The 14,127-nt window shown below is 41.1% G+C and overlaps 1 protein-coding gene across 1 annotated transcript in view; it reads right to left on the reverse strand.

Annotated features, from left to right (window-relative positions):
- Window positions 1-12,704: 12,704 nt before the first annotated feature.
- Window positions 12,705-14,127, reverse strand: part of ABRACL (ABRA C-terminal like) — a 15,367-nt gene continuing 13,944 nt past the window's right edge. Inside the window, exon 3 of the mRNA XM_017530417.2 lies at window positions 12,705-13,293. Coding sequence (XP_017385906.1) covers window positions 13,109-13,293 — 185 coding nt within the window. The 3' untranslated portion in view covers window positions 12,705-13,108. The remainder of the gene's footprint in view (window positions 13,294-14,127) is intronic.

The raw sequence follows: 14,127 nt of genomic DNA on the forward strand, positions 1-14,127 counted from the left end.
TTAGAACAAGTTCTTTTAATTCACAGAAGTTTCTTATCATCCACCTTTTGAAGGCTGCTTCTGTTAATGGAACACACTCGTTCTCCATCAGGCCTTGTTCCATTGCTGATGAGGAACTGTGATCCCCTGTAGAGGGAGAGGCGTTCTGATTTTGGGCATTCTCAGCCTATTTAGGATGTTTTCTTCCCTTCGTTATAAATTTATCCATCTGTGGTCTTTATAATTACTGTCTTTATAATTGGGTTTCTGAATGGACATCCAACTTGTTGATTCCCAGCGCTAAAATCTGAGCAACCCACTGCGCCGGCCAAAACAGCAGCGTTATGATTGATGGTGCTTTTCTGACTCTGCACCAAGAACCACTGCACCAAGGCAGTGGCAAAACCGCCTCGCCAGCCACAAGAGTCACGCTGGTGATCCGTGGGTCTCCTCCGTTGGGAATCTCCTGGTGCGTGAGCAACAAAAATTTGCCTGAAAGTGTGGCATCCTCTTGTTCTCTGCACTTTCAGTGGGAGCTATAATCCCGAGCTGCTAGTGATCAGCCATCTTGAATCTCTCTCCAGTGGCCCCATTTTGAAAACCATGGTACTAACTTAGAATATGCAAAAATGATTCCTTGAGGCCACCTTCTGTGCTGTTCCTCCTTTATCTCTGCTCCAAACCTACTACATAAACTCCCCTTTCTTTCTTTCTTTTTTTTTTTTTTTTTTTTGAGACCAAGTTTCATTCTTTCAACCAGGCTGGAGTGCAGTGGTGCTCTCTCGGCTGACTGCAACCTCCACCTTCTGGTTTCAAGCAATTTTCTGGCCTCAGCCTCCCGAGTAGCTGGGATTACAGGCACATGCCACCATGCCTGGCCAATTTTTGTATTTTTGGTAGAGGCAGGGTTTCACCATGTTGGCCAGGCTGGTCTCAAACTCCTGCCCTTGTGATCCACCTGTGTCGGCCTCCCAAAGTGCTGGGATTACAGGCGTGAGCCACCGTGCCCGGCCAAACTCCCCTTTCTTAATTCACTATCTAGTTCTCTCTTTATGATCTAATCTCTCTCAACCCAGAGTTTGAGGCCTCTCTAAACTTCCACTTTTATCCAAATCTACCATTCCTTACTCTTATTCTTTAATTACCCGGGGAATGTTCTGCTCAACAACAGCCTCATCAGGCAGAACTGTTCATGGTGGAACCCCCATTAGCTACAGCTCTCTGGGGAAAGAGCTACCATCCTTTCTCCTCCTGCATCACACTCTGTGTGTGGATGACTCTTGTTCCCTGATACCCACATACCTAAGACTAGATTGTTCTGTATTCACCCCCAAACTTCACTTTTGGCAAAGGTTTATTTTTATTTCTCTAACTATAAAACATTGCTCTCAAAATTCAGCAATAAGATGAAAGGTTTGTTATTTCATAAAATATAGGAGACGTGTTACCTTTCTGCAAGAAAGTAGTCATTTATCATCCATTGTATGATAAAAGGTGCCAAAACACCGATAATTTAAAAAAAACTACAGCACACCCCCAATCAACAAAAAATAATTGCCAATCCATGTGCCCTCTTGTTATTTCAAGCTGGAAGTGACCATGGCACATGAGCTTCTGATGAGCAAAACAGCAACCACAACAACCAAACTCTTTCTACCTCATTCATGCATCCATCCCTCCATTCATTTACCCATTCATTCAACAACTATTTATTAAGCACCTAGTATTTCTAGCGCTGTTGTAGTCATTGGAGATCGTCAGTAAACAAATAGTCTTTGTAGGATGGACAAAAGTACAGTGAGTTATAAGAGACAGAGATTTGGCCTTCAAACAAAAATCCACCAAAGGAGAAGCTAACAATTATAAATTTGTCTCTGAACGTAGTCCCATAACTTTCAGGAACCTTTGTTTCCTCCCCTTGAAGGCTCATGTAGTTAGACCTTGGCCAGTGACTACCTCCTCCGTTTATTATAAGTCACCCTCAAGGCTCAGGTTACCTTCAGAACTTCATGAAACAAATAATAGTAACAACTACAACTCCAGCAACAATGTTCCTAACAAAAGAAATAATAATAAAAACTAACATTTATTAAGCAATTACTATATTTTAGACATTTAATCCCCACAATAATCCTAAGAGTTAGAAGTAATTATTTTCTCTGCTTTATAGATAAGAAGAGACCAAGACTTAGATGTATCCACCATTCCAAGCCAAGGATCTATTTCCTTGATCTGCTCAATGCTTCCTGGCTGGTATGGAGAGTCCTGAATTCTGTGGTTGACTCCAGCTCCAAAAATATTTCATCGCTATCGGGACCCTTAGTACTAATACTCTTTGCTTCTCTCTGCAGGCTGCTGTCAATAAGCTCCTTTTCTTTTGATTATATCAACAGACAATAAATATTGAATATACATGTAGACTGTTTACTATTCTAATGAAATAGTGCATTCCTCAAAGTTAATTTGGTACCTATATAAGGAGACACATAATTGGTGCTGAATTGCATGGCAATTAGATAAAGCTATTCCATTAAATTCTGTAATTGGCCCCCAAATAATTGTCTTGTGTTTTTAGTCTAATTTTTTTAAATTGCAAGATCTATGATCTTTCTGCTATCATGTGCAATTTCTTTCCCTTTTCTTCCTACATGTCTTCTTCTGTTTCTGCAGAACACACTCACATGAAATAAAACATAACGAACCTAGGTTATATTTCCCAGTGGCCTAAATCCCACATTTCCCAGTGACGAGATCTTCCTGGGTTTCTCCTGGCCCACTATGTCATCTTTCTTGATCCTCATCTCTGCCAGGATGCCCTGGAGGCTGAAGGATTGCGAAACAGCAGAAGTCAGGCAGAGCTTGCCTTGAGAGGGCTACAGATGTTTAATATGCTGGAGAGTCACGTGACAGAAGTCGCCACCACCGATGATGACAAAGTAGAGCTAAAAATGAACTCTGGATTGCCTGCATTTCCCATCTGGGAGTCCATGAGCAAAAAGATTAGAGAAAACATTTTGAACTGCAAAAAGGAAAGAGGTTTTCTTGATAAGTGTGGCAAATCAATTATCATTTTAATATTCTCTTTTTCCTGAACCATTTTTAAATGCAGCAAATACTTGAAGAAAGTCACAAATTCACAAGGACAAAGAAAATATATGAGGCAACAATAGCTGATGAGCAACATCAATAATCTTTTGAAGATAGGAAAGCAGACAGAAGAGGAGGAATAGACAAGAAAGCTGCCACCTAAGCACCTATGGCTCAGTGGGAATTGAGCCAATCTACCCTCACAGAGGCCCGGAGAGGCTCAGAACCCTTGTATCCCTGGTATTTTCAGGGAACCCTGAAGGCAGAAAAAAGGTGTGTGATCAGAATTAGGGGGGTTGGCTGCTCATCTGTACACCGCACTGGTAGACTTTCCCTGGATCCCATCACCCTTCTCTCGAATCCAGGCAACTCCTCCTCCTCCTGACTACACACAGAGATCATGGTCTCCACAAAAATGGAGAGGAAGTATTTCTATACCAGAGGATTCCAGGTACAGTACACAGCAAGGGTGGGGAGCAAAGCTGCAAACAGAGGAGTGAATAAATTTTGCTGATTGAACAGTAGGGCTCCAGTTTCTTCCCCTATCTGCTTCTAGAATGGCAGCACCCATGAGATAGAACCAAGCAGAAATTAGCAGAGCTCTTAACAGAAGAAACTGAATGGCTTCAGAAACAACCCAAAATCCAACAATTTTGATGTTTGGAATTTCCACGATGAAAAGCTTGCTTACCAACTGATTATCATATAACAAAGCTCACTAGTATCTGTTGGCACAAACTGCCCACCAGTACAGAGCTTCTGATCGGTTTCCTAGTGACTCAGTGTTAAATACGAAGAGCTAGTCGAAGATCTCTAGATATTTGAGGAAATACTTCAGCATAAACACACAAAAATAGAGATACAAACAAATAAATTGACAAAAAAGGACCTCATTTGAACAGACAGGAGGCAGCAGAAAACATCAATGAAGTCATGATTAATATCCTCAGGGAGATGAAACAAAGTATTATATTCATGAAACGGGAACAGAATGCTATCCTTTAATAAAAGTGATGGAAATTAAAATCCAAAATGGAATTAACTCTTACTTTTTAACAAGAAAGCAAAGTAAAACTCTTAGAAAAGAAAACAAAAACCACCGCAACAGAGGAAAAACTTCGAATATTAAATCACCAGTTCAGAAGTGCCAACATCCAACTATTAAGAGTTCCAGGGAGAAAAAAAAAAAAAAAGAAGAAGAAGAAACTGGAGAGAAATAAATTACCAAGGAAATAACACAAGAAAACATCCCTAAATTAAAGAACATAAGTTCCGTATAAATAAAAGATAAAAGATAAAAAATGATGCATGCCCAGGTATAATATGGCAGGACATTAGAACCTAGGGATTTAAAGATTCCAAAATTTCCCACAATTTTTAAAAGTCATATAAAAATGATGAGGAATTAGAATGCTACCTGACTTCTCAGCATTAGCACTGGGAGCTAGTTGACAATGGATTAATCTATGACTGCTCCTTTTTCCTGCTAGAACTTTTCTTTCTCTCTCAAATCTGTTTTCCTCTCTCCCTCTTTTTCCAAGAAGTCATGCTACCCCAGAAGTTGTTGGCAGCTATTTTTTGACCAGGAAGAAGGCCAGACTTAGAAAGAAAGAAAGAAAACATATTACAGATGGCAGAATGGAGAAAGAAGAAAATCAGGATTTGGGGCTAACATCATTGACTTGCATGATCAAATCGTCCCCAAGGTCCTCCGTCTCTCTCGTTATATTACATGTGCCAAATAGTTACTCTATAGCGATTTATGGCCCAGCCTCCCAAGAGGGAGTTCATTAGGTCAGTGGGAGGTTTAGGATTTTATTTTTGGTTTATACATTTTCTGTAGATTGAATAATGTACCTTTTATACATAAATAAATGTATTATTGTCTTTAAAGTGTAAGTATTAACCTTATGATTAGTAGCTCATGTAAAACCTTTGCTAGGCCAGGCACAGTGGCTCATGCCTGTAATTCCTGCACTTTGGGAGGCTGAGATGGGTGGGTCACCTGAGGTCAGGAGTTCAAGACCAGCCTGGCCAACATGATGAAACCCTGTCTCTACTAAAAATACAAAAAATTAGCTGGGCATGGTGACATGTGCCTGTAATCCCAGCTACTCAGGAGGCTGAGGCAGGAGAATCGCTTAAACCTGGGAGGCAGAGGTTGCAATGAGCCAAGATTGTACCACTGCACTCCAGCCTGGGCAACAAGAGCAAAACTCTGTCAAAAAAAAAAAACAAAAACAAAAACAAAACAACAAAAAGAAACCTCTACCCTCTGCTAAAGGTAAAACAGCTTTTTGTATTCTAGTATGTATTTTATTCATCATGGATACTATAAGTACATCAAACAGGTGGGGGGTGACATTTTTTATTTTTAAAAAGGGTGGTCATGTCTTCCATATTGAAAGTTACTGTCTTCATTTTCTACCATAAATCCCAGAAAACGTCTGAGAAGAGGCTTATTAGAATGCAATCACAATGCTTGTGGGTCCACAGGCACTGTGGAGGCAGCTCAGCTCCCTGATCCTGTTGCAGGAACTCTAGGCCGCCATGTTTTATGCCATTTGCCCACCTCTCTGTCCCCTAACCATAGCCATAACTGATTGGATCAGGGTAGGCAGCCAATCCTTGGGCTGGTCAATGACCTGTGAGGTGGCTTGGTGCTAGTTCATATGCAACGTGAGCAGGAACAGGCAGGGGAGGGGGCTTACAGAGACAAGGCAAAGGCGGTAAACTATTAGTTGGCAGAGGTGTTTCCAGGAGAGAGCCTCGGCCATGCAGACATGGGGGCATGATCGAGCGCCAGGCTCCAGCTGGTAGGGATAACATTCATTTGCAACTCTTTCAAGGTTTACAGACAGCAGAGAGCTGGGAACTAAAAAGGGAGTCAACTTCCCAGTTCTTTGTTATTTTATTTGTTTTTTCTCTTTTTCACCCTCCTTCCCATCTGGAGGGGAGGGAAGGGAGGATGTCAGGAAGCAGGAGGAGGGGAGGGGATCTCCCCCCTCAGGGAGGCCTCACAATCATGGTAGAAGGTGAAAGTCACGTCTTACATGGCAGCAGACAAAAGAGAGAATGAAAGCCAAGTGAAAGGGGTTTCCCCTTATCAAACCATCATATCTTGTGAGTCTTATTCACTACCATGAGAACAGTATGAGGGAAAATGGCCCCATGATTCAATTATCTCCCACCAGGTTCCTCCCACAACAGGTGGGAATCATGGGAGCTGCAATTCAAGATGAGATTTGGGTGGGAACACAGCCAAACCAAATCAAACTGGATCTGTGAAAAGAACAGAGTGGTATTAATCCAGGCCCCAGTGCAATAAAGGCTGATTCTTCTCCAGGGCCACCTATCAGAATCAGCCTGGGAGGCGCTTCTTCATGGAAATGCTTGGGCCCCATCCAGATCTACCGAATCAAAATCTCCATATTATTTTATTTTATTTTTGAGATGGAGTCTGGCTCTGTCACCCAGGCTGGAGTGCAGTGGCATGATCTCAGCTCACTGCACCCTCCACCTCCCAGGTTGAAGCAATTTTCCTGCCTCAGCCTCCTGAGTAGCTGGGAATACAGACAATCAGCACCATGCTCAGCTAATTTTTGCATTTTTAGTAGAAATGGGGTTTCACCATATTAGCCAGACGGGTCTGCAACTTCTCATCTCAGGCAATCTGCCCGCCTCAGCCTCCCAAAGTGCTGGGATTACAGGCATGAGCCACCACACCCAGCCGCCACAGCATTTAGATGTTCAAAGAGCTACCAAACCCATTCTGCCACATTCTGTTTGAGTCCTCAGTCTGTAGAGGTCCTATCATGGTAAATGGCCCTCTGTTGGCTTTCAATGGAGTCCCATATCTTCCTAGTTGCCCGGTATGATGGTTAACCCCTTTTACTAGGCTAAGTGAATCTCCATTCCTTCCAGCCCAAAGTGTCTAACCAAAACATTCCATACAAGAAGGACTACAAAGGAACCTTTTACTGAGGCTGCTAGAGATAAAAACAACAGGAGAGGAATTTTCAGGTAGATCCGTCTTCCATAAATGTGTGGTTGTTTTAGATTTCTCCTCATAAAAGCCTCCTGAGGAGCTGGTTTTCTTTGAAGAGTTATTTATAACCTTTTTTAAGAAAGTGAAAACCAGAGATTATTTACCTATAAATAAATTAAAGGTACATGCATTTCTCTTGACTTTTTCTAGATTTATGAGGCTATGAATTACTCATGTCACAAAGAAGCCAGCTTGTTCCTTTGGCATGACATGTTTGTATATTGTCTGTCAATTCATTGAACTTTTCCTCCTTATTTTCTGGAATTGCAGGAACTGTGCTCAGACACCAGGGAAATCTGGGATATTAGTGTTTCCTTACAACAAATTCCTTAGATCCACATTTCCGTAACTTTTTTTTCCTGGCTCATAAATGTTATAACTGCTGTTGATGGTAGAATCCTGGATTCTGAAATAATTTCCTTTCAAAAGTTACTTTTAAATTTTGTCATGGTAGCTTCAGTGACTCAGCCATTGTATTGAAAATGAAATAACAATGTCAGTCATCTTTAAATTATGTTAAACAGGCATTTGTTGAAGCCTCAGTTTATCCAGTTTGGAAATTATCTAATCCATTCCACCTTTTCAGCCCGGCTCAATCATTTGCCCCCTCCTCTTTTCTAATCTTGGCTATTGTAATGGAATATGGACAACTATCAGTGGATGGGAGGAAAAGACAATTGCACCAATATATTAAATTACCTGGTCTGTAATCTAACTATTTATTTATTTATTGAGACATGGTCTCCCTCTGTCGCCAGGCTGGAGTGCACTGGCACAATCTTGGCTCACTGCAACCTCCACCTGCTGGGTTCAAGCCATTCTCATGCCTCAGCCTCCCAAGTAGCTGGGACTACAGGTGCACACCATCATGCCCAGCTAATGTTTGTATTTTTAGTAGAGATGGGGTTTTACCATGTTGGCCAGGACAGTCTTGATCTCTTGACATCATCATCTGCCCACCTCAGCCTCCTAAAATGCTGGGGTTACAGGCGGGAGCCACCGTGCACAGCCATTATTTATTTATACAGAGGCAGAATTTCACTCTGACACCCAGGCTGGTGTGCAGTGGCACAGTCATGGCTCACAGCAACCTTGAATTCCTAGGTATCCATGAAAACCTCCCAAGTAGTGGAGACTGTAGTGGATCATACCACCACGCCCAGCTACTTTTTAAAATTTCTTGTAGAGATGGGGTGGTCTGAACTCTGGCACTCAAGTGATCCTCCTGCCTTGGCCTCCCAAAGGGTTGGGATAAGCATGAACCGCTGTACTCAGCCAGCAACTTATTTTTAAATTGTAACTCCAGGACACTAGGGTATACTTGGACTTTCTATGATAAGAATGTAAGAAAATACAAGTATGCAAACGTGGTAACTTTAATCAGTTTTCAATGAACTGATTTCATTAATCAGTTTTCATTCACTATGAAGATGATGGGCTATAATTACACATTGTCATATGATCTCAATACACAAAATAGCAATGTTACAGAACTTAATAATTAAAGTTTCTTTATAATTCGTGGTACTTATCAAATTATTTTACGTAAGTTTTTTTTTTACAGTTCTTTGTAATTCACCATTATTAAGACATATACTTAGAATTGTTTCTTCTGTCCTAAAGGTTCAAAATAATGTCCCAACCTTCTCTTCTAGCCTCAACTGTTGTTAAGCCTCTTTCCTTCCATACCTCAAATTACTTGCCTTTCTCTGATTTTCTGTGCAGTAGCAATGCTACCCCTAAGTTCTCCCCTATTATTCTCTTGCTTTAAAGTCCCAGGAAACTTCACTTCATCCATAAAAGCTCCCAGGTCCTCCCAGGAACGATTCATCTTTGCACCCATATCCCTAATATCATTTACCCAAAGCTTCTTTTATACTATTAATAAATAGTATAATATATTGTACTAATTGGAGCCTTTTGAGGACTAGAATCGAATTTTGTTTATTCTTATTTTGCTTTGCTTTAGTCTTTCCTAATGCCTAGAACAGTGACTTGAACAAAGTAGATGTTCCATATTTTCATTGCATGAGTAAAGGAGGGTTGGTGCAACTGTTGATAATCTCCAGCCAACAGTAGCCAATAGCACTTATTACTGAGATAATTAACTGGAATGCAGCTTATGGCCAAGAAAGAGTATTTTCACTGTGAATATAGCTCGAAATAATCAAATCTATGATTTTAAATGTTAAGACCATGATCCAAATAAAAGAACTATCCATGTGTGAAGTTAATACAAAGGACTGATCATCTTGAATCTAAAGGAAAATACATAAAATTGTATCGTGAATATCAATGGTAGATAGAAATGATATTGTCAGTTTTCTTAAAATAGCTGAACAATCACATGAACATACCTTTTCTGAAGATATTCATTAAATATTAAATCATCAAGGGCTTGAAACTAAACTTCATTTGATGCTCACCAAGAAGACATTAAACAAATCATGACAAACCGAGTAACAATTTCAACTTCTATAGACTTTTTAAGAGCCTTTTTGATTACACAAGGTCAGCCGCCTCATAAAATTCTATTAGACCACTTTAGCCTTTCTATATTGCTTCTATCCAAAGGTGGCTTCAATTTCTCAGCCTAGACTTTTACAAAGCCTGTAGATTGTTTGTCTTTTGTATTTTCTAAGTGCCTGATAATTAAATTTTCAATGTGATGGTAATAAGAGAGGCAGAAGTAGAATTATCTATACAAACCAAAACTAAGATGAAAATCAACCATGAACCATAATTCTCAAGTCTCTGTCTACACTCCTAAGCCTTTACCTGGGTTCTAGAAGAAAATCCTCACCTACTTATTACACATTTCTACTTTAACTACGTCAAGGTCGCCATGCCCAGCTGACACTCCCTGAAACCTTCTCCATCCAATTTTCTCGCAGAATTTACTTAGAGGCAGGATTTCACTCTAACACCCAGGCTGGTGTGCAGTGGCACAATTATGGCTCACACCAGTCTTGAATTCCTAGGTATTCATAAAAGCCTCCCAAGTAGTTGGTCATGCTATCACGCCCAACTAATTGGTTAATTAGTTCATTATTCTCTCAGTCACTGAGGGCATATATAATGGTAGTTTTGACCATCAATTCTCATTTACCTTTTCATTTTCTGCCACATAATTGTAAGGGTTCATTGTTCAAAAGGTCTCTTCTTTATTTTATTTATTACTTTTATTTATTTATTTATTTTTGAGACAGAGTCTTGCTCTTGTCACCCAGGCTAGAGTGCAGTGGCACGATCGTGGCTCACTGCAACCTCCACCACCCGTGTTCAAGTGATTCTCCTGCCTCAGCCTCCCGAGTAGGTAGGATTACAGGCATGCGCCACCACACCCAGCTAATTTTGTATTTTTAATAGAGATGGGGTTTCTCCATGTTGGTCAGGCTGGTCTCAAACTCCTGACCTCGGGTTATCCACCCGCCTCAGCCTCCCAAAGTGCTGGGATTACAGGTATGAGCCACTGCGCCCCGCCAAAAGGTCTATTTCTACAGCAAACCTATCTTGGTCCCATGTAGCCAGCATCATTTCCTTTGGGAAACTACTCCTTTCTGATTTGAAATGAGGTTGTCAAGCACAGTATCTCACCCCATCCCCACTGAGAAACCAGCATGTGACCTGTGGCCTGTCAGTTCACGGTGTCTCATCCCTTTGGTAAATGCCATTGGTCAAAGGGGTAGGTTTATACTGCAGTGGGACCAATCAGAATTCCCATCTTGAAATTCATAATTAGATATTAGAATAAATGCTCTCTCTACTAGAATTGCTAATCTAGGAATAAGTGAATTTGCAACTACCAGCAGCATCTTTCCAGCTACATGTGGGGAATCTATTTAGAGTAGAAAGAGGTCAAACCAGAGAAGGCATGAGAGCCAATATGGAAAGACAGAGAGTTTTGACATTGTTGAGTCCCTGGAGCCAGACAGGCTCAAAGTCTACGCCATCCCTGGAATTGCCGGTTAGATGAGTCAAATTTCAAAATTCAGACTCTACAAGCTACTTAACCTTTCTGTGCCTCACTTACCTCATCTATAAAATGGAAGGTACATTAGTACCTACCCCACAGAGAGTTATATGAGAATTAGCATTGTAAATGTTCAATAAATATGAGCAATAACCATTAAGTGCCAGTTTATTATTATTTTTTTTTTTTGAGACAGGGTCTCTCTCTGTTGCCTAGACTGGAGTGCAGTGGCATGGTCTTGGCTCACTGCAACCTCCACCTCCTAGGTTCAAGTGATTCTCCTGCCTCAGCCTCCTGAGTAGCTGGCATTACAGGCACAAGCCACCATGCCCAGCTAATTTTTTGTATTTTTGGTAGAGACGGGGTTTCACCATGTTGGCCAGGCTGGTCTTGAACTCCTCGTGATCCACTCCCTTTGGCCTCCCAAAGCACTGGGATTACAGGCATGAGCCACTGTGCCCTGCCGCCAGTGAATTCCAATGTTATTTGATCTACTTTGAACTGGGGTCTTGTCACAGCAGAAAGAGTACAGATAAGAGGGCTTCCATTTTAAAAACATGCTTGGAGGTCATTCTTCCCCTGCCTTTGCGTTATCATCACCCCCATGAGATTCCTGGAGCAACATTTCAGCTGGCTTGTCTGACCACTTCACACTCTGCAATCCACCTGAATCACTAGTGTCAGGACAATCTGCACAAAGCATCACTGTCATCATGGAATGTCCTTGCTCCAATTTCTGTTCAGATTCCTCTTCCTGGTTTCCCAGGTCCCACTTTAATCGTCCAATGAACCACCTCTCTCCCTAGCATTCTGGCCAGCCTGATATCCTGCCTTTTACAAGATCATGCCTTGCCAATTCATGTCCTGCCTTTCCTTCAGTCATTACCCTATCGGTTGCAATCATTCCTTGATGCAACTTCTGCCCCCTCCATATCTCCCTGGCCATTGTGGCTTTCACTGCTTTTATTCTCCTTTTATTCCAAGTCATCTTAAATTCTGTAACATGCAATCATAGATTATCCCATATTCAGATGGGTGTAACCCAACTAGAATGTGAAGTTTTTAGATTAGATTTTTTTGGCATGTCTCCTAACTCAGCAGTAAGGACACAATCAATCAGCCTCAAAATAAATATTTTGTATAAAGTCCAACCATAACGCTAACCATTCCTTTTTTTTTCTTTTTTTTTTTTGTGAGACCGAGTCCTGCTCTGCGACCCAGGCTGCAGTGCAGTAGTATGATCTCCGCTCACTACAACCTCTGCCTCCTGGGTTCAAGTTATTCTCCCGCCTCAGCCTCCTGAGTAGCAGGCATTACAGATGTGCGCCATCACACCCGGCTAATTTTTGCATTTTTAGTAGCGACAGGGTTTCACCATGTTGGCCAGGCTGTCTCGAACTCCTGACCTCACGTGATCTGCCCACCTTGGCCTCCCAAAGTGCTGGGATTACAGGTGTGAGCCTCTGCACCCAGCCATTCCTGCTGCTTAAATTTGGTAGTTTTGAGAGAATCTGTTTCAGATTAACATAACTTTTACTGTAGTTACCTAATCTTAATTCAAAAACTCAATTCTGAGAAGCACCCAAATATTTAAATGACAAAATAAGGCAATAAGGCAATTTTAAGACAGTTACATGTCTTTATTACATAAACATTATAATATTTCTCATAGGAGTTGGTCTTCAGTTTGCTTGCTGCTTTTGCAGAATGTCAAGTATCTATAGAAAATATCTAATTATTTATGAAACAAACATTCCCCTGTCACCCCTCCAAAAAATCTCACTCCCTACAATTCCCAACCAGATTCCTGAGAAAAATAATAGGATTTGTTTATTTTATAGTGCCATACATAAATTTTCTTTCAAGATATAAAAAAGGACCGACTTCTAAAACATGAGTCTCCTTTTGTTTACAAAGTTCTATAAAAACACATTAAGTATGTTCAAATGTTTGTTCTTTCACTTTATATCCTGTTTACCAGAAACAAAAATATGGCAGTACATTAAGACATGTGAGCCACATTAATCTTGCAGTAATACAATGTCAACATCATCATGAACACCCTGCAGAAGCAGCTCTCCTGGATACGTTACAATCTTCCTTCGTTTTGCAGCTTTCAGAGTTCCTACCAATGCTTCAAAGAGGTTGGCACATTTGTCGTCTCGGAAGAGGACCCCAAATTTCACACTTAACTTTCCATCAGCATCTAATGTGAGAAAAGACATTGTTAGCAAATGCAAAGTCTGTTTCTTACTCTCAAGTATGGCATATTTACAAAGTCTTTACTACATTTCTAACAATGGGCTATCCAAGATTACAGTTTAACACTTAACAGTCATAAATTCAACGTATTCTTGGCTGGGGGTGGTGACTGACACCTGTAATCCCAGCACTTTGGGAGGCCGAGGCAGGTGGATCACCTGAGTTCAAGACTAGCCTGACTGACAAGGAGAAATCCCGTCTCCACTAAATATACAAAATTAGCGAGGCATGGTGGCGCACGCCTGTAATCCCAGCTACTCAGGAGGCTGAGGCAGAAGAATCACTTGAACCTGAAAGGTAGAGGTTGTGGTGAGCTAAGATCATGCCATTGCTCTCCAGCCTGGGTAACAAGAGTGAAACTCCATCTCAAAAGCAAAACAAAACAAACAAACAAACAAAAAACACATATTATCTTCCCAGATCCAAAAAGTAATGGAATAAATACAACATGTTATACACCTCTTAGCCTTTGGATTATCCAGACAAAGACTGAGAACCAAGAAACATTTACAAAAGTTGGATGTGCTACAGTGCTAATACTGCAGATGAATTTATCTCTATTTTTATTTATTAATTTTATGTGAGTTCTTGAATCAATAAAAACTACAGGGCTGGGCGCGGTGGCTCAAGCCTGTAATCCCAGCACTTTGGGAGGCCGAGGCGAGTGGATCACAAGGTCAAGAGATCGAGACCATCCTGGTCAACATGGTGAAACCCCGTCTCTACTAAAAAATACAAAAATTCAGCTGGGCATGGTGGCGTGTGCCTGTAATCCCAG

Source organism: Cebus imitator, unplaced genomic scaffold, assembly GCF_001604975.1.
Source record: "Cebus imitator isolate Cc_AM_T3 unplaced genomic scaffold, Cebus_imitator-1.0 Scaffold65, whole genome shotgun sequence".
In the NCBI taxonomy this organism is placed as follows: domain Eukaryota; kingdom Metazoa; phylum Chordata; class Mammalia; order Primates; family Cebidae; genus Cebus; species Cebus imitator.